The 27,004-nt window shown below is 40.4% G+C and overlaps 3 protein-coding genes across 5 annotated transcripts in view; 2 read left to right on the top strand and 1 right to left on the bottom strand.

The window, feature by feature from the left end:
* The window catches only part of magi3a (membrane associated guanylate kinase, WW and PDZ domain containing 3a), a 120,913-nt gene extending 117,427 nt beyond the window's left edge, over positions 1-3,486 (top strand). Inside the window, exon 21 of the mRNA XM_042408534.1 lies at positions 192-3,486. Coding sequence (XP_042264468.1) covers positions 192-1,186 — 995 coding nt within the window. The 3' untranslated portion in view covers positions 1,187-3,486. The remainder of the gene's footprint in view (positions 1-191) is intronic.
* Positions 3,487-3,864: 378 nt separating this feature from the next.
* Positions 3,865-10,273, top strand: LOC121895690 (lysine-specific demethylase 9). Its single transcript, XM_042409101.1, is given in 8 exon segments — positions 3,865-4,025; positions 4,027-4,640; positions 5,111-5,784; positions 7,256-7,393; positions 8,067-8,209; positions 8,401-8,568; positions 8,723-8,831; positions 8,972-10,273. Coding segments are annotated over 8 exon segments (2,409 nt in total). The 5' UTR covers positions 3,865-3,996; the 3' UTR covers positions 9,506-10,273.
* Positions 10,274-10,563: 290 nt separating this feature from the next.
* ptpn22 (protein tyrosine phosphatase non-receptor type 22) overlaps positions 10,564-27,004 on the bottom strand; it is a 32,465-nt gene continuing 16,024 nt past the window's right edge. For 2 of the 3 annotated variants that reach the window (XM_042408174.1, XM_042408173.1), the window contains exons 2-26: positions 25,856-25,964; positions 25,341-25,417; positions 25,089-25,184; positions 24,878-24,916; positions 24,541-24,612; positions 24,262-24,321; positions 23,800-23,942; positions 18,158-18,224; positions 17,986-18,063; positions 17,730-17,816; positions 16,732-17,275; positions 16,536-16,622; positions 16,201-16,284; positions 15,950-16,021; positions 15,695-15,831; positions 15,382-15,409; positions 15,018-15,116; positions 14,742-14,810; positions 14,497-14,630; positions 14,258-14,285; positions 13,235-13,297; positions 12,902-13,005; positions 12,777-12,807; positions 12,605-12,685; positions 10,564-12,514 (exon numbers count right to left, since the gene is read on the bottom strand). In XM_042408174.1, coding sequence (XP_042264108.1) covers positions 12,453-12,514; positions 12,605-12,685; positions 12,777-12,807; positions 12,902-13,005; positions 13,235-13,297; positions 14,258-14,285; positions 14,497-14,630; positions 14,742-14,810; positions 15,018-15,116; positions 15,382-15,409; positions 15,695-15,831; positions 15,950-16,021; positions 16,201-16,284; positions 16,536-16,622; positions 16,732-17,275; positions 17,730-17,816; positions 17,986-18,063; positions 18,158-18,224; positions 23,800-23,942; positions 24,262-24,321; positions 24,541-24,612; positions 24,878-24,916; positions 25,089-25,184; positions 25,341-25,417; positions 25,856-25,964 — 2,451 coding nt within the window. In that variant the 3' untranslated portion in view covers positions 10,564-12,452. Of the gene's footprint in view, positions 12,515-12,604; positions 12,686-12,776; positions 12,808-12,901; positions 13,006-13,234; positions 13,298-14,257; positions 14,286-14,496; positions 14,631-14,741; positions 14,811-15,017; positions 15,117-15,381; positions 15,410-15,694; positions 15,832-15,949; positions 16,022-16,200; positions 16,285-16,535; positions 16,623-16,731; positions 17,276-17,729; positions 17,817-17,985; positions 18,064-18,157; positions 18,225-23,799; positions 23,943-24,261; positions 24,322-24,540; positions 24,613-24,877; positions 24,917-25,088; positions 25,185-25,340; positions 25,418-25,855; positions 25,965-27,004 lie in introns of those variants that run through there. The other variant, XR_006095711.1, reaches the window with a different exon arrangement.

Here is a 27,004-nt window from a genome sequence, read left to right as displayed (position 1 = left end):
TATAAAGCGAGCTAGGTGGAAAAAAAATATTTTCATAGATGAGAATATTGTGCTTTTGTTGCATGACATGTATTATTATCTTTATTTTTTCTTGAATGTGCAAAATGTATTCTATTAGCTTGTGTTTCCTTGAGAACACATGTTTTTGCACAGCTAGAATTATTTCTTATTCTCCGCTGCTTGCTTCTTAGGTTCAAAGGACAAAGTAACCATTCCAACCTCAAGCTTTCCCAGACTTTCTGTATCTGACGGGCAGTCATCTCCAGCTTCTCCATCCTCTGTCTCCCTCTCTACCTCGGAACTGTCTCCTTCTTCACCCAAAATAACCGTTGAGTTCTCTGGGGGGGACCCCAGGGCAACCGGGTCCCCTGTGGCTGGGCAGGAACACGCACAGCAAGCTAACAGATCAAGAGGACAGCAGCTCTCCCACCACAACCATAAGCGTACCACCAGTCCCAGCACCCAAACCAGAAAAACAAGCAGGAGCGACTCCAAGTCCGCTAGTCCCAAGAGAGCCACTGATGGCTGGGCAGATCACGTAGAGCGCTCCCACAGCCCCAGAAAAACAGAGCGAGGCCACAGTGGATCCTTAGAGGACATGAGCAGGGATAGAAAAGCCCAAGGGCAGAGAGACTACCACTCCTCTAGCCCCAGGAAGAACTCCAAGAGGGAACATGACCCTGCTGTGCCTTTGAAGAACCTGGAGGACCCCCAGAGCCCCAGGCGTCCAGCTGGCCAACAGCCCAGCGTTTCCTCCGGTGAAGGGAAAGACTGGAGATACAAGGATGAGGATGTAGCCTACTGGCAGGAGAGGGGGGCTACAGAGAGTGGAGACAGAAGCTGGGGGACCAGCGATCGCCACAAGAAGGGAAGAAGGGCTGAACAAGAGGCACAAAAATCGTATTCCCCAATCCACAGGGAGAGGGCGGCGTCGGACGCTGATAGTAGCACCCTGAGCCGGAGGAGCGGAAGAGACAAGGGAGATAAGGAATATCGGGAGAGTAAGTACCGCGGGCCAGGTGAAGAAGTGAATAGAAAGGACCCCAGAGGTTCAAGCAGTAGCATCCAGGACCCCAGCTGCAACGGCACAACTATCAACAAGAAGGCTCCCATCACTCCGGGCCCGTGGAAAGTCCCCAGTTCTGCCAAGATCCAGTCCCAAGATCCAGTCCCACACAACATATGAGGGTATCTGATATCCTCCCCGGACTCTCCATCTATGTTAAGATAAAGCTGAGCCTCTGAGAGATAGACGGTTAAAATGGAAGGATTTTTTTTTTTTTTTTTAGCAATTTCGGACAAAGCAGATCACTGTGTAACCAGCAACATAGCTTCTCACTGCTTTTTTTTTTTGTTTTGTTTGTTTTTTTCACCCAGTTTGCCTCCGTCAGTTTGCATCAAGCTACTGATGTCTGATCTGACATGCGTGCTCATACCTACATATGAGTATTTGTGCGGTGATGTGTGGACATGAGTGTGTAACAGGTGGTTTTCTGAGTGTGATTTTTTTTTTTTTTTTTTTGGATGTGACACTGAAGTCTATTTTGTGCCAATCAGAGACTCCGGTTATAAAGAAGCTGCTCCATATTGCACTCACTGTGAGACTGTTTGTGGGTAATAAGGTGAACTGCTCTCCCCATCTACCCACCTCAATGAAGGATCCTGCTTTTTTGGTTTTTGGTTTTTTTTTTGTCACTTTGAAGGTTTAAGGCACATTCATTCTGTCACTTCCTGGAAAGATTGATTCACTCTCGCTGTCACTGATGGATGTATTAAAGAGATGAAGCTGTTGAGTTTCTCTTCAATTGGCTGAAAAAAGTGACAGAGTATCCTCTAATTTGTTTACTGTCTTTTTTTTTTTTTTTTTTTGAGAGAGAGAGAGAGAGCCCGACCAGAGTTGTGAACTATGTGTGTGTGTTCGACAGCTTTCATACACGGAAAGACTTTCAGAGGGTGGACAAGACTACCCTGGAGCTTTATATGCATCAATCAGCAGACCAGATACTTGTGGTTCTAGTTCTAATGTTTGTTACATGTGTGTTAATAATAAAGCATAATGTAATTTATTGAAATTATATGTAAACAAAACTGTTAGTACACATGTCCATGCTGACTCATTTCACTTTTGATGTGGACTTATAGAAAGAAATAGAATGTGTAGATAAAGCGTCACAGTGTAAAACACTTTGTTCAATGTGGTGACCGGTTGACATACTGCTGTTTCTCATTGTAATATCTAACACATCATACAGTACAACACTAAACTTATAGGAACTGCACAGTCTATACATTCTATTTCTAAGATTTCATGGTCTGTGAATGGTCACGCGAGCCTGATTCATAATGTTGTCTACTGTTAGCTGCTCCGTATTTTAGGTCCTCTGGCTATGTGTGTATGTATACAAACAGACTGGTAGGCCTATGTATTTTTAGATATCGCTGTAGCATTGACTATACTTAATCTGAGACATTATTTAACAAAGTGATTACACATATATTGACACATATTTTAGATAAGTTGGATTGAACAGAGCTTGATTGTAAGACGTGAGACCTCTGCCTTCGACTTATTAAAAACTTTAAGAGACGCTTGTATTTTTAATCATCGTAAATCAAGGCACAAAAACTTTTTTTTTTTTCCTCATTCTAACCTCCAAATCTATTTTTGATCAAAACGTTTTATTTAATCCATGACCCTATATGTGAGAAAAAGATAGTGTGTATATTTTTGACTTTGTTAGTCATTAACAACATCACGCCTGTCACTTTTGTGATTATAAATAAAGCCAGACTCCCCAAAGAATGCAGTTATTTTTCCACTCAAGGAGGGGAAAGTCATTAAAGTATGCTGCCCTTCGGCGGTTTGCACATAGTGCGTGATGTGAAAATGGCTTTAACGGCTGCTTCTTGGGGAGTCTGATTTGAAATTACACTATAAAAATTTTGGGGGAATTTATTGGGATCTGTTGTGCTCTGAAGACAAATTTTAGTGTTGTTTCAATGTCGCTACTGTGGTGTACAGAGACATCTAGTGGTTCATACACTGCTATTCACAAACAAGTCATTGCTTGAACTGTACCCTCATCAGCCTGCCTGTTAAAGGATGTACAGAAGTAACACATGCATCTCTTGGTCTGTGAGATCACTTATTAATTTATTGTTCACTTTATTGTCGATACGATGGGCTACTGTATTATTTACTGTTCATGCCATTACCATGTATGATACTGTGGCCTTGCATTGCTCCAACATATATTAAAAAAAAAAAAGTCTTTTTAGTTTTGACATCATGGTAGTTGTAAATGTTTATAAATTGTACAGCACCTGTATAAATATTTGCCTTCATGCAGAAAAAAAAATCCTCTGTAAATCGTTTCATTATTTTTTTAAGGGAACTGAGAGGAAGAGATATAAAATGGGTGAAAAGAAATAATCTGGTCATGGCATTCTGTTCATGCACTGATAAATAAAGGTTTACTGAATAAACATGACTGATGTCTTCTTCTCATGCATTTAAAGGGGCAAACTATATTGAGGCATGCTGTTGATCCTGTACTTACCTTTGGTAAAACAATTAGGTGTTTTACAAGATTCACACGTTCCTTCCCGCCTCACATACATTACAATATTACAGAGTTTTAAAAACTTCTTTTAACACGTCAGGTTCCTCCTGTTTATCAACATTAGCATAAGGTTAACTGGACATTTTCACTTTAATAGTAATATGCCTCACACTGATTCATTATCGCTGTATACAGTGAAGCACTGCCTCTCGTGGCTATGTGATTAAATTAGCCATGACGTCACTTAAGCAGAAGTGAGTGCGTGCGAGTCTGCACGCAGTCAGTACAGTAACAAAACTCAAACTCCCGTGTAGCTTTGCAACATAAGTAAACTACATAGCCCACAGTTCCACGCGCTACGCATGCGCAACACAACCAAAAGAGCAACAAGGACTACAAATTCACGATAGGAGGACTACAATATTTCTTGGACATGCGCAGTAGGGATGCCGAGTCCTTTAAATGTACGTGCAAAGATGGCAGCTCATGTCGACTTGCTCCGTGGAAAAGTAGAAGAAGAAAAGATGAGGGACAATCTGGATAGATTCTTCAAAGAGAAGAAAAAGAAGAAGAAAAGAGACCTGTCGCCGTCAGCTGACAAACGGGAGAGGTCGGAGAAAGAGGCGAAGAAAGTGAAGCTCCATCATCACCATCACCACCACCACCACCACCAACACCAACATGCTGAGCACCGGACCCAGCAGCCGCATCAGCTGCAGCAAAATCCTCAACCGCGCAACTTCAGCGGGGATAAACATGTCCTGCACAGCCACCACCACCATCACCATAATCACAGCCTCAGCAACGGCACGAAGAAGAACCTGCTGCCGCCTGTGCCTCTTCCTCCTCCTCCTCCTCCTCCGCCGCCGCCGCGGAAGGTACCAGAGCAGCTGCGGAAGAAACGAGCGGTTCCTCCCGAACCACCAGCTGCGCTCTTCACTTTCACGCCTCTCAAAGTGGCCCAGGCCAAACCCCAGGATTATAAAGAGAAGCATAGGGAGAAAGACCTGAATCTGAAGCTCAAGAAAGAAAATACTGAGGCAAATGTGAAGCACGCAGAACTGAAGAAAAATAAGGGTGAGTTTTGTTATTTTGGGGATAAAGAAAAAGGGGCGTACACTGTTGGGGGTTTCCATGGGTGACAAGTTCCAAGAGGTTTCAGTTGTTTCACTCACCTGGGGTTAATAATGTAACTGAACATATATGCAATGAGTGTTTTGGTTATAACAGATTTCAGTCTCTGTAACATTTACCTGCCCTCTTACAGGAAGCGCATACTGTATAATAAAGCACTAAATCCATACACTTTACAAAATCTTATCAAATTGATCGTGTGTCAATCATTTCAGGGTGCATGGCATGGTATAAGTCTGGTAACTACTGTATAACAAAGTTGCGAGTGTGAGTAGCCATTGCTAAGTTAATGTTAAGTTAATGTTTAGTGCATTGGTTAGAGAATAATCAGATGTGGTGTTCAGCAGGGTTGCAGAGTATTACATAGCTAACCCTCCACTGTCTGACTTTAACCTGTATCCCTGTACCTGTAGAGCCAAGGCCCCACAACGAGAATGTCAAGTCTCTAACACTGGAGGAATATATCCTGAAGAAGAAAAAGAAGAAGAAGAAGCACCGTGAGGATGAGCACAGTGCCAAGAAGGTCCGATACATGCACAACAAAGCTGTTCAGACTGTATGCTCGGGGCTCGGAGCGGATCTCACTCTGCCCGTTCACCCTGATTCCTCTCCGTCTGTCAGCGTGAAACACGAAAGCAATCACCAGCCTCCTGCCAGAGACACTGTGGACGACAACCACCAATCCTACCTCCATGCTCTCAAACTGGGACACGCTCCCTTCCTCTCCCACCAAGACCACTACATCCGCAGCTCCTGCCTCCAGACAGGCACCAGGTTTGGACGTTTCATACATGAGGAAAGGCAAGCTAACGGCGGGGCGTCAGTCCTGCACGCCTACGCCGATGAGTTAGCCTGTCTCAGTCCGGCTGAGATGGAGTGCTTCGCCCAGGAGTTCCTGGAGTTGGCCTTTGCTGAGAAGCCTAGAGGTGCAGCCACTTACGCCTTAGCAGTGGTGCACAGCGCGGCGGCCTACATACCTGACTTCCTGGATTACTTTGCCTTCAACTTCCCCAACACACCAGTCAAAATGGAGATACTGGGCAAGAAAGACATTGAGACCACCACTATTGCCAACTTTCACTCTCAGGTATGTGAAAAGACACGTGGACCTAAACAAAGGTTTTGAAACCGCACTCAACAAAATCCCACACACTTCATAAATCCATTTCATAGATCACAGCCTCTAAAGAGAGCATAACTCCATTATTGATTAACCTGTTGATTATTCTCTTCTTATTTTCTTGATAGATTGATGAATTGTTCAGTGATTCTTACAGCCCAAGTTGACAAAATTGCTTTTTTTTGTCCGACCAACAGTCCAAAACTCAAAGAGATTTGATTTACCATCATAAAAGTGACGAAAAACCAGCAAATATTCACATTTTAGAAGCTGGTGTCAGAGATTTTTTTTACAATTTTGCTTAAAAAATTACTTGAACAATTAAGATAAGACTTTATTGATCCCTGATGGGAAATTACAGAGACAGACTGAGGTAAAAAAAAAAACATAAAGAATAAAATAAAATATATGATTAAGGAAATAGAGAGATGACACTAAAGAAGCTATACACAATATACACATTACTATTAATAATGAATAGACTATAAGAGTTGTGCAATTAATTTCGACTATCAAATTGTTGCTGATTAATTTGTTGTTAATTCACTTAGTGAATAATTGACTAATTGATTCAGCTCCAGTCTGAATCATAAAATATTGTGAGCTGCTCACTAAATTAAATTAGATACGTTGTTTGTTTCTTTCTTTTTTCAGATCGGTGGTAAAAAAAAAAAAAGATGTAATAGAACGACGGCATAGAAAAGGAAGTGAAATGATGGTGTATTAAATATAATTTTGATTACAGATCATGTTTGACTCCTGGTAGTTTACTCGGTTCAAAGTACACTGTCGTTAAGTCAGAAGTTGTGCTGGTGCCAAGTCGTCCCTGTTCTTAAAGAGATCTATTAGAGAGCGAGAGTTGCTTTTGTTCCATGACGTCGTGAGATCGTATCTACTCTCACTGCCTGAGAAAGATGGCAGAGAGAGACAGAAAGTGAGCCAGGGTGTCTGCATACAGTTTGCGTGATGATAGATCTGCAGAGGACACCGAGAGCTCAGTGGTGTTCTGTTTATGTAGGGAAAAAAGACCTAGCTTGCTAATTTCACTACTGGAGATGCTTTGAGAGCAAAGTGATTACACTAAAATGCTTTGTTGTACCTACTTTACCCTTGTGGGTTAGTACTGCATAGAAAACATGTTCTACTGCTCACATATCAGGATCATTATGTCATGCAGGTTCATGTAGCCTCAGAGCCCTTTCTCTACAGCCATTACACAGCTGGCATATTTTTACACCGTTACCTGCAGGAGCTGTGAGATTATTTGTAAAACACACATCTCCTGAAGGTAGAGCAGTGATGACAACACTTATAATTAGTTACTTTCCACTCAAAGAACTTTTTATGGTATAGTGATCGCATCTTGTACCTCAGAACAGAGACTGAACATGCTCGGTCGAACAAAAGACGGTGACGTTAACTGTTTCTCGTTCTCCAGGTGAACCGGACTTACTGTTCAGGAACTTACCGGGCCGGACCCATGAGGCAGATCAGTTTGGTGGGAGCAGTGGATGAGGAAGTTGGAGACTATTTCCCAGAGTTCCTTGACATGCTGGAGGAGTCACCCTTTCTCAAGGTCAGAAGAAGATTTATTTTTGTATTTTTGTCATTATTCTATAGAAAAAGTTTGTAGTCTAGCTTACACAAAACAACAGTTTTGTCAGTTCAGACCTAATATTTATACTTTACTGTATAGATACATAAAAAATATGTAATCATGAAACTGGTCTAAAGCCTTACTGAGAGTTAAAACAGGAACAATATGTTATTGACCGCCACCTGATATGATAGGGGAACTTAAACTCACAGCGCATCCATGAACTGTGCATCCTCCTCTATACTTTAGGCCAGAATCACTCTTACTGTGGTGAGTGCAGTACGTTGGAAGCTCATTAAGAAGTACAAGTACCCCATATGGTCAAATCGTTCCATTGCTGATGCATTGTTATTGCTGTAACATCTGTTCAGTCTGTTGGTCTTTTGCTAACAGTAAAGTTAACATAAACTAATCAATTTTTTGTCATTACATGGTTGCTTTCATCAATTTTTTAATTTCTGAGATTCTTGTATACACAGTAGATGTGCCTACAGGTGTCAGCAACATATACATGCTTTACTGGTTAAAGCAAAGTAATGTACATCAGGTTTAAGTGGGATCCTATTCCTAGGTTGGCCCTGTAAATTAGTTTTAAGACCATAAAACAAAAACTCACATCTCTGTTTGTGAACGTCTCCGTGTGTCACCACAGATGACCCTACCATGGGGAAGCCTCTCGAGTCTGAAGCTGGACTGTCGCTCTCAGAGTGACGACGGGCCCATCATGTGGGTGCGACCAGGAGAACAAATGGTGCCCACTGCTGACATGCCCAAGTCTCCTTTCAAACGGCGCAGGTACAACCCCAACTGCAAAGGAAATGAATGGTTCCATATCCATAAGATATGGAAATATAGAGAAAAGTAATTGTGATGATCAATTTAGGCAGAGGTAAAGTGCAAACTATACCTCTTGTGAGCAAACACAGGTGGAAATCAGTCTTCTCTTCCTTCCTCTATCACGTCCCCTCTCTTATCTTTTTGTCTAGGTCGATGAATGAGATCAAAAATCTTCACTACCTGCCGAGGGCCAGTGAACCCAGAGAGGTTCTGTTTGAAGACCGGACTAAGGCCCACGCTGACCATGTTGGCCAGAGTTTCGACTGGCAGAGCACTGCTGCAGTGGGAGTACTGAAGGCTGTGCACTTTGGAGAATGGTGAGTATTTTTTGGCCTGCTTCACCACAAATATTGTGGTTGTCAATATTTCGGATAATTAGACTTAAATGGACATAAATGCATGATGGCATGTGATGAGGACGGAGAAGTGACTTGTCTGTGTGCTTTATGCTTTAAAAATAATCTCTTACAGGAATAATCGACCTCGGATAACCAAAGATGTGGTTTGTTTCCATGCTGGGGACTTCAATAAAGTTGTGCAGATGCTGCAGCTGGATCTCTATGAGCCCCCAGTATCTCAGGTGAAAACTGGAATTTTAATGCATAATCCATATAGATGTGTGTCACAGTGCAGATCTTTTTGTTTGATTATAATACTACAGGTAACGTATGCTGTACTGCTCAAATTTTAAACATGGAACCACTGTGTATCTTCATGCAGTGTGTCCAGTGGGTGGACGACGCCAAGCTCAACCAGCTGAGGAGAGAAGGCATCCGCTATGTCCGTGTCCAGCTCTGCGACGACGACATTTATTTCATCCCGAGGAACGTCATCCACCAGTTCAAGACGGTGTCCGCAGTCTGCAGCCTGGCCTGGCACATCCGCCTCAAACAGTACCATCTGGAGGAAAGGGACAAGGTGGAGGAGCACAGGCCCAGCGATCTCAGCCCCTCCTCCGGCCGAGTCTCTTTTCCCTCCCCTGCTAGGCCTGACGCCACCGCAACCCCCTGTGTGCAACCACAAGGAGACATCCAAGGTGGGGTGGCCAAGACTGAAGAACTAGAGTTCCAGAGGCCAGCAACACCTCCCCAGGAGCCTCAGCCGGCGCCTCCACAGCCCACCAAATCTGCTCATTTGCCCTCAACATACCAGGATCCCCACCTTTCCTCGGCACCAGTCCACTCCAGCTGTACACCTTCAAATGAGCCGGCCCTTCCAAAAACTCTCAGCCACACTGTAAGGTTCTCTAAATGACTTCTGTTCACCCTCTGCAACTTCTCTCTTTCTATCCACTGTGGGAGGTATCTGAAGGAATTTTAGACTAAAACTGACATCTGTGTCAATCAGGAAGCCTTTCAATTTAAATTATTCTTAACACTTTTTAAAAATCTTTTAATGTTGGTTAAAAAAAAAAAAAGTCTCCAGATGTTGTGTTTTTCAGCCAAAGTACAATGTTTAATGGGACTGTAAAATACTGCATATTTAGTTATTTTATATTTGATAGTCTCATTCAAGAGGTGTGTATCATAAAGAAGCTATTATTTTTAGACTTACAATATGAGTTGCCATGCTTAAGCAGGAAATTGTTCAAGTTACTTTTTTGGCAGAATTATTTAATGGGAGATGGAATCCAAATGTGCAGCAGTTCACAGATACAGAAGGACTGATTGTTTACATACTTAATATATGATTACTCTGGAAGCATGATGTTGACATTATACTGTTTTATTCATTTTAGTGACAGGGGCATGTAGACTAACCTCACCCAGAAGATACAGTGGACTCGGTTTTAAAGATTGAGGGCATTGTTAGTTGCCTGCAAAGCCGTCACTTTGCTATTTGAGTCAAAAGATCAGCACATACAGTACAGTATAGGATGTCCTGGATTGGTCATAGCCAGTAAACATAGGATAATCAAAATGTGTACTTTTTTGTTTGGAAAGACTAAACATTTTTATCTTTTAAATTGAAGAAGATATCATTTTCTTTTATCTGAGACTAGGCAAAATACAATTATCAAAATAAGCTACAAGCACCTTAAAGGTGCAGTGTGTAGGGTTTAATGGCATCTAGCGGTGAGGTTGCAGATCGCAGCCAACTGAATACCCCTCACCCTCCCCTTCCAAGCGTGTAGGAGAAACTACGGTGACTGTGAACCTCGCAAAAAAAGGCCCACTCTCTAGAGCCAGTGTTAGGTTTGTCCTTTCTGGGCTACCGTAGAAACATGGCGGTGCAACAAGGCCAGCTCCGTGCAAGAGGACCTGCTCCCTATGTAGATATAAAGGGCTCATCATAAGATAATGAAAATATCTTAATATAATATAATGATTCTTAATTTCTTACACTAATTAAAACATACTTTTCTATTCATTTCTGCCAAGTCCGCTCCACTAGGTGTCACTAAATTCTCCACACTGCACCTTTAAACTTTTTTGTTAGCGTTATAAGTTGCAGTTTGAAAGATTGTTTATTTAAATGCTATTTTATACAGTGCCCTTTTTCTTACTGTTGATACCGTTTTTTTTGATATGTTATTTATTTTCTTATGATTGAGTTTAACATATGAACACAGGTTTATAACCAGTGAGGAATATTTAAGATTATGATCTACTTATAGGAGCACTTCTTAACTGACGAAGGAATTACTGCTATTGCACTTAGCAATAAATTGTCCTCTAAGTCTGGAGTATGTCTTCAGAATATGGTGTGTAAATATTATATGTTGGTATAGCTGGGAATATGTGAATGCTGTCAGTGCACTCAAGTCATTTTTTTCATTTGATTAAAATCCATTCACACTTCTAGTTTTAGGTTGTATCCACTTTTCTGAGTGTAATTACGTGGTATCATGGAAATGGGAATGCCAATGCTGTCTAGCTTAATCAGATATACTGAGGCCTCCTACAATAAATTCTGTCTAAAAAGACCTTCACTTCTAGTTGAACATGGTTACCCAAAAAATTGTGATTTGAGATTTACAGCTCATCTGAACCTTACAAAGGCTTTCTATAAAGAAAGTGACTGACTACATCTTAGTGCCTTGTACTGTATTTGGTTAGCCTCATTTAAAACTGTGAGGTTTATTTATTGATGATGAATGGGATGATAAAATGTGTAAAACATAATTTTAGTGAAATGTATGCCTTTCATACTAGATCCTGTTCAGGAAGCAGATTTTTTTTTTTTTGTCAGAAATATGGCTGACTTGTCTGTTGACTTACTAACTCAGCATAGAAATAAATTGACAGTTACAGTTCTGTTACATCTGCCTTTTTTTCATGTTTTGTTGTTAAGCTCTATGTTCTAGGACCTTTGCTGTTGTGAATATTTGTACGGAGATGTTTTTAATCATTTTTTGTCAGTTATCTGGGTGATAACTTACAGGCAGTAGAAACCTGGTACCAATGTGATACAGTCTTGTTAAGTAGGAAAAACACAATGAGAATGCATAGACCTTATATATTTTTTAATAAATAATTTTGTGTGGAACCGTTGTATGTAACACAGTTTAACCGTACCGTTACATCATACGCAATATACATCACATTCACAAGCTATCCTTGTCAGTATGTTGATCATGCTTCAAAGGTTATGCCTTTAAAATCATTGAGAGACTTCAGGAAATGATGGCAAAAGCAAAAGTAAACGACGTGCTGAGTGCTGCCGTCTTCGTAACAGAAAAAGTGAAGTGCTAATAATCTAGATGTAGATGTTATCTTTATACCCGTTTTTGGTTTTTTTTTAAACTTCAAGCACAAATGCACACACGTACACTTCATCATCATAAAACAAGTTTAACAGCATTGCTTTGAGCATTGAAACAAGAAGTGTAAAACTTCTCACTGCAGACTGCTCAAGTCTTCAAGCACATCATTTTAGACACTGGCTTTCCTGAGATTTTGATGTTCAAGCCGTTGGTCCGAGTGGCTGTCTGTGTTGTTCAACGAGGCACTGATCAATATGTAAAAAAAAAAAAAAAACTGTGTTGATATACAGTACAAAAATCATCAGAGCTGGTAAGAAGGCACTTCCTATTTTCTGCTGAGGGTGCTTATGTGCTGACGCTCCTTTGAGGATTGTCAATTGGTCCTGAGACAAAGAGAGGTGGACTTCAGTGTTTTTTCAGACTCCGACTGTCTTAGCGATACAAGATCATTAGAAGAACAGCTCCACTTTTGATGTTTTGAGAGGTGTGACTTCCTCAAAACCAGGTCTCTGGATAATTCCTGGGGCCTTTTGGCTTTCCAAACCGGTTCCCAAATCCTGTGGAAGATGAATATGGCATCATACGTATTGTATGGGTTGAAATGGACCAAATATATAAATGTCATAATGAAGTAGATGCAGGCCTACCAAATTTGAACACTGAAGAGGCACCATATGATGAAGATGGTGTTTCAGTTTGAGCAGGAGATGGTGGAGGGCCGTTTTTAGCTGAGAATATAGTTTTTAGACATGTTTATCCTATTTTTCTCATGGATATCAGTGCTTTTTTTGAGCTAGGACATACATTAGCATTACTTACGTTTTTGTTTGTGTCTAAAAAATTTCAGGCTCTGGACAAAGGAAGCAAAAACATAGATTTAGCCAGCTACAATTTCAAAATTTCAAGTACTGGTTAGGGGCATATGTGTATAACTTTTGTGATACCTTTGTTCTAGACATGCCCTTCTCATTGTTTTTGTCTGATTTGTTTCCGCACTGCTCTGTGTTCAAGGAGGGCCTTCGGTTCACATCATGGTGTCCCACTTGCACTGACAAACAGAAACCGATAAGAAATGACATTTTTCGCTGCTGTCTTTTCTCTCTGTATTGTGGCGTCTTTTTTTAAGCATTCCCACACAGGTTTTTGATATCACAAACACACAAACGTCTTGCATTAGCTTATTTATTTGCTGTGTCTAATAATATCTAATAATAACAGTACATGTGAGAGAGGCTACTTTGTAGTGTGCAGCCCCTTTAATGTCTAAGGTAACTCACCACTTCCTCCTCCAGCTGCGACCACAGGAGGTGGAGTTGGCTGACAAACTGCAGAAAGGGGCTCTGCAGTGGAAACAAAATGATAAACTACCCTCATTATAGACAAAATCATTTAGATTAATCATGAACAAGACAACAACAAGCCTGGCATTTTACCCATCATGTTTGTATCTCTTGCTTTGGTAAAGGATGCCTCCCTGTGGTGTAGATAGGTACTTTTAAATACTAATTTTAACCTGCATGCTGTTGCATGTACTCAATAAACAAGACAATGCAACCTTTCACCACCAACAAAATGTGATACTGGTGGTGAACAGCCATCAGAATAATTTGGTCAGTGACCTCAACTGCTGTATTAAAGGATGGGTCTGGTGAAATTCTACATTTTTCGTATTGTTATCAATGAAAAGACCAAAACCAACACTGGTTTGAACCTACTAACAAGTATTGTCTGTGTAGTCAAAGCCTGATATGTTGTATTCTTCAGTACCATAGACCTCTATATTGTTGTCCAAAACCATAAAAAACATGTCACCCTTGCAGCACCCTGGGCAACATTTTAATTCATTATGATGACCATGGGCACTGTCATTTATTTTGAGTTGAATGCACATACACCATCCTGCTGTTATAAACAAAACTCTGCAACTGAAAGTAGTCCCCAACAATATGCTATTTACTCTTGTTTGAGTAATGTTAACTAAAAGCTACAGTGCCAAGCTGTTTCAGAAAATTATTCAACCTTTTTAAAAAATGAAAACATACACTCATGAGCGATTTTTAAAGATTTGCACCTGCAGCAGCAACAAGCGGGTTTTGCTCTCAGTTCCAAAAACTAACTGAGGCAGTCGGAGAGTATTAAGAGACACACTCTTATCATCTTCTTTTTTTTCTTTTCTCTTTTTGTGGGATGTGTTGACAATAAGAGCAATAAGAATATTGTTAGCCTTGCCCTTTAACCGCCGGTTCTAGAGTGAAAGCAGAAGAGAAAGGCGTCTGTATGTATGAGATAAAACTGCTTACCTTGTCTTGAACTTTTAGCTCGAACACTCTGGGGGGAATATTTGAAAGCAAAAATGTCATGACACTCAAATGTTGCGCTAACAAATGGAAACTTTGTCCTATCATGTTAATCATGGCAGGAAATAGCACTGAGGGGAGTATAATAAAGTGATTCAGTGAATGTCACTCTTTTGTGTGCTGTCTCTATTCAGGACAACACACTCTAACCCTTAGATTTATACATATTTGACCATTATTACCTTGCTCCTGCTCATGACAACATCAAGGAATCCTTTGGGCTGAGAGGTGCCATCCCACTCAGATGAAATGCCTACCCTTGTTAAGGGCTGTGTTGTTTGTAAGGGCTGCGAGCAGAGGGCGGTTGTCTCATGATCTGTTGGAAAAGGGCAGAATCAAACAAAATGGCTTTTCTCTCAGACAACAAGTACTGTTGCACATGCTAAATTAGGAGCCTTTGGTGTAAGGTAGATGATGATGAACTCACTCTCCTCTGTGGTGAGGATGAAGGACTCCGGGGTTCTGTCAGGAAGGGGAGGAGTCAGGCTCTCTTCAGCTTCACAACCAAATATAGCAAACAGCAGCTTTTAATTTCGGTGGACTCAATCATGAATTATTATTACACATTACATTATATATTACACATTTATACATCTTCTCTTGAGATGAAATAAGCAGATATATTTGTAGATAGCCTCTCGAATAGCTAAGAATAAAGATTTAAGTAAGATAATGATTTCATCATTCAGCCTGCTGAGCTTACTTTGAGGAAGCAGTGGAAGAGTCGGTGCGTCCGGAGGTGGGCCGTAAAGCTGGAGGTCTGAAGTTGTATTTGGTGCAAGATCAGGGTGTGTTACTGGTACTAGAGATACCACAAGAAAATAAAGGGCCATTGAAATGATCACACACATAGTACTTGATAAGTGCCAAATAATGTGATATCTTGAAACTCCCTAAATGGGATAAAAAAAAGGGGCATAACCTTGTAATTTAAAAAATGTTACAAGATTAAATTTTAATTCATCATCATATAATTACATGCCATATATTTTTACATTGTCAGCTCAATTATCATCCTGTGCATATACATATTGGCCCTTAACAGTGTGTTATTGCAAAAATCTTACCTGTGAAGTTCATATTGACTTTTAGACTCTACAAGAAAGAGAAGTATGTTGGTGTTACATAACTGCCATCGTAATTCATCTATGATAGAGGTTTACATCTACTAACACATGAGGTACCACTTTACAATTTACAATTTGGGCGACACATGTATCATCCACATTCTCAATGGACAGAAGCTGTTTGTCAACTTCATTGAGTGTACAAATTATGTGAATATACTGTAAATAATTCACCGTTCAATTTATCTTAAACAATCATGGCACTAACTTGTAGGAGGTCACACATCTGCCAGTGAAGACACTTTATTCTTACCTTACTCCTCAACCAAGGTTTCATCTCATTTTGAGATGTAGAGGCAGCTGGCTTTGAGTCACCAGACCATTCTGAAGACATTCCTATTCTGTTCACGTTCACTACTGGCATGACCTCAAACTTCTGCTCCACAGGAGCTGAATGGCAAACAAGAAGAACAATTTTCATTATTATATATTTAAGTAAAACCTACGGTCTACAAATATTTTTTGTTTATTGTTTAATGGATAGTGATTTCTGATATTATTAAGTCACCTTGATCAGTAGCCAACTCAAATGATTCTGGGGTTCTCTCTGGAAGTGGGGGGACAGGAGAGGGGGGGCCGCCTGAGAATAAAGAAATAAGAATTCTGGTTTATTCTGGATATTTTACTCACATCAATACGATTTGAAAGATTTGGTTCCACTAAAAAATTATGACATGAGTCATGACATGTGGCGTTAAAAGACAAGCATCTCTGAGCATGGTTTCACTTTAGGGGTGTCAGGTGATATTTTCCACTTACTGTATGTTCTTTCAACTCCCAACTGTCTGACAGTCTCAGCAGCAGCATTGGGTGGAATGATGACCGTTAACGTTTCACTGGGATCTGAGAAGACAAAGACAAAAGACAAAATCACATCTTGTAACACTCTAAGTCAAGAATATATTAGTACATATTGTAGCAAGATCAATATAACCGGGAAGCCATGTGTGCTTCCTTCAGAGGACAGAGTGATTATGATTATATGAAATAGGAATTCATACAATAAACCTAATAGTGAGGATTATGCTTAAAGTATACCTTGCAGAAGATATTGGTTTATATTTCAGACTTTTATCTACACTTGGAACACCAACCTGTATCACCAGCCAGTACATAGGATTCAGGGGTTCGTTCAGGTATCGGAGGAGGTACATCCCCATCAGTATTAGCCTCAACAGTACCTAAAAATGCACATCAATTACTACAAATATCAACAAAATTAAGTTTTACTGCCCTGTTGTGTTGTTTATCTGTGAGACTAAAAACACATGCACAGATATGACCATTTACCGGAGGCAAAGTTAAACTCCAGGGTCTGGTCATTCAGAGACAATGACGGCGTGGTGAAGACAGGGCTAGCTGTCCATTGTTTGGTGTCATCAGTAGAATCCACTGGTGCCTCCTCTGATGAAGGGGAGCTCATCGGGGTGTCAAAGTAGGGGTCCTCCACCATTAGACAAATGGCTTCTGCCACAGTTGGTAAAGGTGGAGGGTCCAATGATGGTATGTCATCACTTTCCTCTATCCTCTCCTTTACCCCAGCGGCTCTCTGGCTGGTATGCACCAGTTTTGGGGAGGTTTTGGGTCCATCCTGTAGGTCCTGAGTGGTGGCCAGAACCACAGGAAAGGCTTGGGGTACATCCCATTGTTGCTTGTCCCTCTGCTTGTCCCTGGCTCTTAAGGCAATATGATTGTCTGAAGCAGAGGGCATCAGTGTATGGTATTGTGGTAAAACATCCCTCTCCTCGTCAAGCGGGTGCTGGAACTGTGGTCGCAAGTCCAACTCCTTTCTCAAGTCAGTGTTAGGTGTGATAGCAGGTGGGACCGTTGTCATCTGTCCAGTTAAATAGGGGGATGTGAGTCACAATAGTGTTTGATAAATGAAGTAAATTTGCATGTAAATGTATTAACACTAAGCAAATATGAATTCTGCCTGATTAATATTTAGTATCATGGTAAATGCATACAATATTATACAGTATGTAAATATAAAAGGCCCATGCTTTGAACAAGTCACAGTCAAAAGTCTTGATTAGTATTTAGCTTCAAGTAAAGCAGTGGCCCTGATGACACAGTCTTCATAGTTCATTTTTGAATCACCCAGCCTGCTATTAGTTTCCACTCTCATCATGTGGTTGCCTTCTACATAACTGAATCGAATGTTATTAAAACCACAAGAAAGCCTGCCAAAGCTGTTGTTTCTGTTTAACTGTATTGATGATAGTGATGTTTGTGCTTGTGCTTACATATTTCCATTGATTTTGTGTTCTGTGTTCCTGGTTGCTCACCTCATTTCTGCAAGTTTGTGCATCCATGGACTGCAAATATCTCTCAAACAGTAACTTGATGGTTTTGTAGACCAGCTCATATTGTTCCTGAGGTTGAAAAACAAAAACTTGCTCTGTTAGGTGACACAGCCCTGAGACATGATGTACAAAACCCAAATGATCAAAAGACCTTTGATAGAACGAAGCAACTGACATGTGGCTCTGCTTGTTGGACAATTTGTTACATGTGACAAAAAAAGAAAAACACAACACCTACCTTGGTTTGAACCACCGAGGGCCTCTGGGTTCTCATGTTTTGAACTAAGTCATAGATATTGAAAGCTGGAGTGATCATCTAAAAACAAGCAAAAAACAGCACAATACACCTCAGATCTCATATTAATCTGGTTTAAGATTGATAATGTGCAGAAAGTGCAAGACTTTCTCACCTGTTTCTTCAGGAGGTTCCAAGTATAATCGATGGCACACAGGGCTCCTGTTCTACCACATCCAGCACTACAATAACAGCAGCAAAAGGTCAGATTTTAACCACACAGATTATCTCCAGCAAGAGAAATCTTTCAGTATAATCACTATAATTGTTCATTATGCAAGAGTTGAGGAAGGCATCAGACATGATGGTAAACAACAAATTTTCAAACACTGTGTTACAATCGTCTTGATTTTCTGGTATTTATTGTACTACATTGCCCAAACCGCACCCATCCGGTACACTAAGCAGGTTTAAACAAATGCTGATAGCCATGTCCAATTCATAATTTATCCATCTCAAAAAGGCTCATTTCAGTGGACTTCTTTGAAATGCTGAGATTAAAGCCCGATAAGCATCTGCCCCAGGACCAAGTGGTATACTTATAAGGTATACAATGATCGTCGATGCTACTCGACGATGGAAGCGTTTGTGGAGGGTATGGAGGCATGCTCCCATGGTCCTGTAAAAGAGCAGATGGCTGTTTTGCAATGAAGGAAACAGACTCCTCTGAGATTAGCTAGCTCCAAACCATTTCTCTCCTGAGCTTCAAAGGCAAGATCTTCTTCTCTGTCCTGGCCAAAAAGATGACTACCTACATGCTGAAGAACAAGTATATTTATACATCAATCCAGAAGGGCAGCATCCCAGGCTTCTCTGGATGTTTAGAACACATGAGTGTCCTCAACCAGCTGACCTGGGAGAGCAAATGCAATCTAACAGTTGTCTGGCTTGACTTGGCCAACACGTATGGATCAGTCCTTCACAACCTCATCAATGCACAAATGGAACACTACCGTGTACCAGCTACTTTGGAAGATTCAAGTTACAGTTAAAGACTGCCCATTTAACAACCCAGTGGCAGAACTTTTAAAAGGGAATCATAATGGGCTGTGCTATCTCCCACATCTTGTTTATCATGGGAATGAATCTGCTCATAACAGTGGCAGGGAAGGAATCCAGAGAGCTGATAATGGAGTCCAGCACCCGCAAACATCTAATAAGAGGCTTTATCGATGACCTAACCATAACAATTTCATCCCATGTACAAGCAAGGTTGATCCTGATGGCACTTGAGGATGTGGCAAGAATGTAGTTCAAACCAAGAGAGTCAAGAAGCATGGTGATCAGAAATGGGAAAGTGACCAACAAGTTCCAACCCCAAGTTCAGGGGGAGGTTATTCCATCAATTGAGGAAAACCCAATAAAATGTCTAGGGAAGTGGTGTGATGCCTCTCTCACTGACAGAAGCAATGTATCCAGGACTGAAAAACAGGCTAATGAATGGCTGACTAAGACAGAGGGATCAGGCTTACCAGGAAAGTTCAAGTCCTGGCTCTTTCAGCATGATCTGCTACCAAGACTTAAAGACTTAAAAGGTCAGAGGTAAAGGCGTCACCACAAAATCATGATGCAAGTGGGCTACCAACACATCAGTGGCATGGGCAGAGAGCATGCTGAAGTTGAGGGACATCATCAGGAACCTGTGCATGGGGAGACAAGGACTCGGAACCACCCATGTTTAGCAATGGGGGAAAGCAGACCCAAGGCAGAGGAGAGACATGATCCAAGCCCAAGTCCAACACCTGGAAGAGGAAGGGCAAAGGTCAAGGGCTGTGGAACTTGGATTATAAGGAGCCTGGACAAAGTGGGATCTGCCAAAGCGGAAGATCACGTGGCCTGACCTTTGGAGACTAGAGCCCTTTTGCATCTTCTTCCTTCCAACACCAACAAACCTGCACAGGTGGAGAATGAGGCTGGACCCACTGTGCAAGTTATGTGGAGGGAGAGGCACGTTGGCGCACATACTGGTGGGTGCAAGACTGCACTTAGCCAGTGGTGATACAGATGGCGCCATGACAAAGTCCTCAGAGCACTGGCTGATATCGTAGAGCACGAGAGACAGAAAAAGAGTCAGACCCATGTGAGACCTGCCCCATCCATCCAGTTCATCAGGGAGGGGGAGAAGCCACCACCCTCTAAGAAGACCAAGAAGAGTCTCCTGCAGGAAGCACAGTCATGAGGGTGGACCTGGGAAGAAAACTACACTTTCCCCAGGTTCTCCAAACACCCCTGAAGCCTGACATGGTCATATGGTCTGAGGAGACAAAGAGGATTGTGCTGATTGTACTGACGGTCCCGTGGGAAGACGGATGTGAAGAGGCCTCAGAGAGGAAAGCCACCAAGTATCAGGACCTGGTCCAACAATGCAAGGACAAAGGGTGGCAGGCCTGGCTATTTCCAGTTGAGGTTGGCTGCAGGGGTTTCCCAGCACAGTCTGTGTGGAAGACCCTCACAGCTCTGGGAATAGCAAGAAGGGAGAGGAAGACAGCTGCTTGCAGGTTGGGGGAGGCAATGGAAAGAGCCTCTTGTTGGCTCTAGAACAGGTGGGAGGAGTTGAGCTGGAAGCCAGGAGAGGATGGGCAGTGACTGCCAACCCACCAACTGGAGGACATTGTGGCTCAGGGTTGAAACGAAAGTTGGAGGCCACCTGACAACATCTTCTCCTGGCCAAAAGGTACAGTCATAAGAAAGTGACTGAAGGTGTTAACATCTAGATATATCTAATAGTAAATGTAGAAAAAATAAAGATCAAAGATGTTTAAGGCTGTGATTCAAAACCTGAGGTTCTTTCCCAAGCTTTGATCTCATTTGCAGGAAATTTGTGAATTTGCTCATTCATAATATTGCATGACTGTCCTCTATATGTAGACAGCTCTTAGCTGAAGCAATAGAATAGAGCAGAAAACACTACAGTAGTTAAGAGTATAATGTTCAGTCAGACAGGAAGTGAATCCACTATATGCTAAGTCTTGTGGCTGTAGTTAGTGGTGGTGCAGATTTTTAATATAATGAGAGGCTTGTGATATGAGGCCATGCCCTTTTCCTGTAAGTGTTGAGGTACAAAATCATGTGAAGTTTCTGTTTACAGTGAAAAATGTTGATTGTATTTTTGACAGCTGTCTGTTGGTGAACTCCCTCTGAAGTGGGGTGACTTTCTGGTATGTAGGTTGGATCTGCCACTGACTCAACATTCCGTGTCTGACACGTCATCCTCAAAAAGGAGTGGGCATGTTATGGTATGGCAGGTTTTTCATAACACACTATCATAATGTTCTTTTTTGAGCTCTGAAGCCCTCTTTAAAAACTTAAAAAACATACTTAACATTGTTGATACTTCATGAATTTTCCTAATTTCATGAAAATTGCTCATAAACATGATTTTGAACTGATAACGTTCTTCTACAGTCTTCTACAGAGAATGACACATCACTTCTATTTGGGGTCTCAGAGATCCCAGCTGTAAAACATGGTTAAATTCCCAAATATTAAAAATATTAAATATTAATTAAGACTATTAAGATTCATGTTATTGGAGTTTTATAACAGTTTGCTGATAAGAGTTCTAATGGGGAGTTACACCTTTATGGGGTCTAATTGACCTTAAACATAAGTAACATCACTATGTGGGATAACGTACCGTACATTTCTTTGTTACTAAATGACTTTTTGGCAAATGAAAGGAACACACAATTTTGATGCACTGCGAATATAACATGTAAAACATTAAATATTTTCCTTATTTGATAAAATAACAATGCTTGATGGTCATTTTAGTTTTTTGTCACCTTCATGAAATTCACAAGACTGATTTGTGGCAAGGAGAAGGGTAACCATGTCAATATTTTTGTGTATAGTGGGTTTTAAGGTCAGAGGAAAGAAAAAAACGAAATTCAAAGGGAAAAGAATGTAGTATGGTCTGTGGGACCCCTGACAATAAGGAAGTGAAGTCAATGTCAATCTTTTGTGTGTGGACTGATGCAAGTCATAATTCTTCAGTTTAACGTGATGTAAGTTTTAGTAAAACAGTACATGTGTGCCATAGAGTAAGTGCTGGAAAATCTGAGGGGAATGCCCATAAATATACTTTAAAACCTTGTGGGTCGTTGTACATCCGCCTACGCACACTTCCTGTCTAAAAGAAAAGGGAGGAGGTGTCTTATCTCTAGGGCCTGAAGAAGGGGACATATACATGCTGCCCACAAGCAATGTGTTCCCCTCGTAACAATTAAAACCAAAAGTGTGATTCATGTGATCACCGCTTGCCTGATGTTTTCACACAAAAGAACAGACATGAGAAATGTCATGCATCGTTACAGTTCATCTCCTGATAATATAACAATTCAAGCCCCGTTTATCTAGCAATTTTAGTGATAATATTAAGTATTTTGCATAAAATTGCATCAAAATGTTTAGAACAAAAAAACAACATTTTTTTTTTTAAAATTCTCTTCTGTAAAAGAATTTACAGAAGTTTCCTGTTGAATATTTATGGGCTGGCTGTTCCGCAGTTTTAGTCCATATTGAGAAAAGGCACCCTCTCTTTAGTTCTTTGCCTGAACTGTTTGTACATTTAATGCTGTAGTGTTCAAAGACCTAAGGCTGTGGCTACGAGTGTAAAGGGAGAGACAGTTGACTAAGCATGAAGGTGCTGAACCATTAACAGCATTGTAAACTAGTAATAAAAGTTCTAAACCAATTCTAAAAGGGACACTGTTAAGATGCTTAAATGGGTGTGATATGCTCTCTTTTACATTTTTTGTAAGTAAGTAAGACGTTGGCAGATGCATTTTGTACAAGCTAAAGTGTTCACTGATTTCGTTGGTAGTCAAGCAGTAGTCAAAATGAGAGAACAACCAAGCATGAAATAAGTTTCTTTGCATTGGAAAGTACAAGATATGATCTGACTTGCTATATTTACAAGGTGGAAAAATGTAGTATTAGTGACACAGTCTGTGCTGTCATAAATTTAAGTCACGTTCTGTAATGACATGCATATGTTTTACCACTGATTGAATCTAGTTGAGTTTAAAAGCAACTTCAAATTCTGTCTTTCTTTTATTCAGACCCAATAAGTACAATTTCTGTTTTGTCCTTGTTTATTTTTCAAATAGTCGATCATCCAAGTTGTAATTCCCTTTAAGCAGTCTTTTCAACAATTTAGACTGTTGATGTTGTCAGGCTCTAGAGATAAATATAATTGTGTGTTGTCTGCATAGTGGTGAAATTTCACAGAGCATTCTTGTATAATTTGACCAAGTGGTAGCATGTACAGTGAGAATAGTGGACCAAATATGGAGCCCTGTGGAGCACCATATGGAATGTGATGAGTATTTGACACATGTTCACTAACACTGACACTAAACTGTCTCCCAGTTAAGTAAGTGTGGAACCAGCTGAGAGTCGTTAATTCCAAAAAAAACCCTAATTTTTTAAACCTAACCTAATCTATCAGCACAGTATGATAAATTGTGTTAAATTAAATTGAATTAAATTTAGGATCAAGACAGAAACATTAAACACATCAGCACTTTCTCTTAGGTCATTTAAGAGTTTTACTAAGGCAGTTTCTGTGCTACAACCATTGGTATTTATCATGGGTGTTGTTATCATTGAGGAAGCTATTTCACTTTTTATATATTGCTCTCTCTATGACTTTGCTGATGAAGCCTAGATTTGATACAGCCCTGAAATTATTCATAAAAGACAGATCAAGACTGTTTTTCTTAAAGATAATTAAGTTCTATAAGGAAGCCTGACCTGCAGTGGATGCATAGAGGGACGTCATCATGGGCTTGATAGGAACGCATCTCATACAACATGTCCAGAATGGGAGGGATGGAGTCTGGTACACCATGATCTGGCCAGTTGACATAATGCAGCTGTTTCAAAGTACGACAAGACTGGAGGAAATTAAAGAATAGTAGAAAATTACAATGCTAGCCTCTTTTCAGAGCACATTTAATGACATCACAAACACATTTATCACATTTATTCAGTTTTTGCTACTGTAGGTGTAGGTGTAAAAAAAACCCAAAAGATTTTACTACACACGAGTAGATACTATCTCAAAGATGTCAAATATGACGTCATTAGTTTTGATATTTTAACTGCCTCTAGTCTTTGTAGCAACTAACAACACCGTAGCTGATAATATCCTGCTTGTCTCAGGAGAATTACTCTTACAGTTATTCTCACAGTTAGGCTGTTAACACTACTTACGTTGCGATAAGTCAGCCTCAACATCCTCGTCAGATAGTCCCCTTTAGTTTCCTCAGAATCCTGCATAAAAATTCCAGCAGTGTATCATCAACCTGAGTCATTCTTGCGGTTCAAAACAGATGTGAATTTCTTTTGCACTGTACTAATAATAATATACTTTATAAATAATACCAGTGTTGTCTGAAGATAGTATGAAATTATAACATCAGCATTTATTCTGGACCAGTTATAAGAACCTGTCAAAGTAGGAAGTAGGACTGTGAGAATAAAAATACTCACACAATAAACTGTGAAAGGCTCACAAACAAATGGCTCCTCTTGTTTCTGTGGCCAGTAACGCTCACACTTTTTCTACAAAACAAGTACAGTGCTTTTAACGTTCAACATTTCACATTTTGAAAATTGAATCACTTACAAGCCATCATACAAACACAGCAATCTGCGCGATCAAACCACAACAGGCAATGATCTAGTGCAGTGGTTTATAAAAACCCAATACAGCTAACTGCGGATTCACACAGAAAATGCAGAAGTACTGACGGTATACAAACTATGGTACACAATCTTTGTGTTGAGAGAAAGAAATTGTGTACATCAGTGTGGAAAATGGTGTTACCTTTCCCATCTCAAATTCTCGACAGGCCATCACTATGACCTAGAGTCAAATAAGACAGTTAGAGATACAATGTACCAAAATATAACAGAAAGACATCTGGGGCTAGGGCAGTTCACCCCCCAATTATTTTATCACCGAATGGTTGTTTTGAGAGCAACATGAATGTTAAAACACCTTGTTGTGTCCACAGATAGATAGAACAAGTGGGTACCTTTATGTTGTACTCCCAAAGCATCCTCAAGTAGTCCAGTACTGTGTGGGGAAGAGGACCCTGAGTAGCGATGTAGGCCCTGGAACCTGACACTCCCTGTACACAAAACACAGCTCAAGAGTCAGACAATGTAGTATAATATTTGCACAAAGCAGTAAACATCAAGTACATATAGAGTATGTACACATACTGTACTTTATATGCAATCTATATGAATAAAGGATTCTCTGCACAAGGACACTGTTAATTTACCTTGATGAAACTGGCGTTGATGTAGTCTGTGTCATTTTTAGAGGTGGTGAGAGTGAGCTTTACTCTGCTGTGGTCAACTAAAATGAGAGAAATATGTAGTTATAATGTGACTGTTCTGTTATGTTGTTATGTATGTATGAATGCTCGACTCAGGAGTCATTGACTTTGCTGTATTTCTTGATACTAGATAAACATATTCCTTAATTGTCCAATAATAATGAATGTTAGAAAAAAATCTGTCACTATAATTAGTCACACCTCTACCACATTATTAGGTCATCACATACATAAAAATTAATTTACAGACATTATTTGCCTCACAATGTTACTGCAGCTCATGATTCTTTGATCCATCCACCTACATTTTCAACATTAGTGCGTTAGTGTGAGTAAACAGAAATCAAAAAGTCTTAGTGTCTTAGCGATATTTTATCTAAACTTCCCTGATGCAGAATTGTATTTATCATCTTATGCAGAAGTATAAAACAAACAAATTTGTCTTGAGCAAAGCTTACAGGGAACAATGTCCTTGTATCGGTTCTTCTTGATGTTGTCCTGCTTTTCTGCTGTTTTGGTGGGGTAGGTCTTGTCAGTGCGGTACTTAGTCGACTGGCTTTTCAACCTCTGAAAAGCACAAAAGAAGTCAAGTGACTGTCAGAGAGACTTTGTTTCTCTCGTTGTATACAAGCAGAAGAATGAGCTTTTCAAACCAATTCTACTGCTGATTTCATTGCGTATAGAATGAGCCTGTGGTGGGTAAAATACTACCTTCGTGAAGGTTAGTATTCTGTCTTGTGTCAAAGAGGAGAAGTTTCAACACCATGGTAGTTTTTTTGAGTTCTGATTTGGTGGTGGTGCTGTATTAAATTGCCTTACATTACCAAACGTTTCCCATGTTGTGTTCAGAGACTTGTACTGTAGTTTGATGTTTGCTCTATTTCTCAGCATCATGGTGTTATATTGCACAGAAATATAGTTGTATGCTGATATACTGCTCACTGGCAAAACATGACAGGTGCAAATGGGAGAAAACTTTCTCTTATGGAGTATAATGCTGTAACATATTGTAACATGTCTTGGCTCATGTTAAGTTGATATATGCAGGAATATTAGTTGAGTGTAAACACACCTAAATTAAGTTTACCCAACTTTCAATAAGCAAAACCAAGTTTGGCAGTCAATGGAAAGCAAAGTGATATGATTTTCAGCATATCTGGGTAGGGTTTCTTTAAGGCAAAATAATAATTTTAGGTGTTTTGTCGAGAAAAAAAAATGCTTTCAGGTCATAGATAACTCAACTGTCTTCTGGCATTTTTGCAGTATTTTTGTAGTTATGAGTTAGAAAAAAGAGTGAGTAAATGGCAAGTACATGTGACTAATTGCACATTTGTCACACACGGTCAGTTTGTATATGATTCAACCCCAGATGACCAGAAACCATGACTCATTTTACTAGAAATTGACACGATGGCTTACAAACAGAGAGGATTTCCATCTGGAACTTACTGGGTGGAAGGTTTGACACAGAAATTAAAGTCATGGCACGTCCATGCTTACAGGATTTGTTAAGACACTGGTCTTTTTGTTCAGAGGCCAGTTCTCACAGTTCCACACAGTCTGTGAAAGGCCTTGCAGACCATCTGCACTGCTAATACCACAGAGTG

This window comes from Thunnus maccoyii, chromosome 4 (genome assembly GCF_910596095.1).
Source record: "Thunnus maccoyii chromosome 4, fThuMac1.1, whole genome shotgun sequence".
NCBI classification, from domain to species: Eukaryota; Metazoa; Chordata; class Actinopteri; order Scombriformes; family Scombridae; genus Thunnus; species Thunnus maccoyii.
This window is presented reverse-complemented; position numbering and strand designations above follow the sequence as displayed.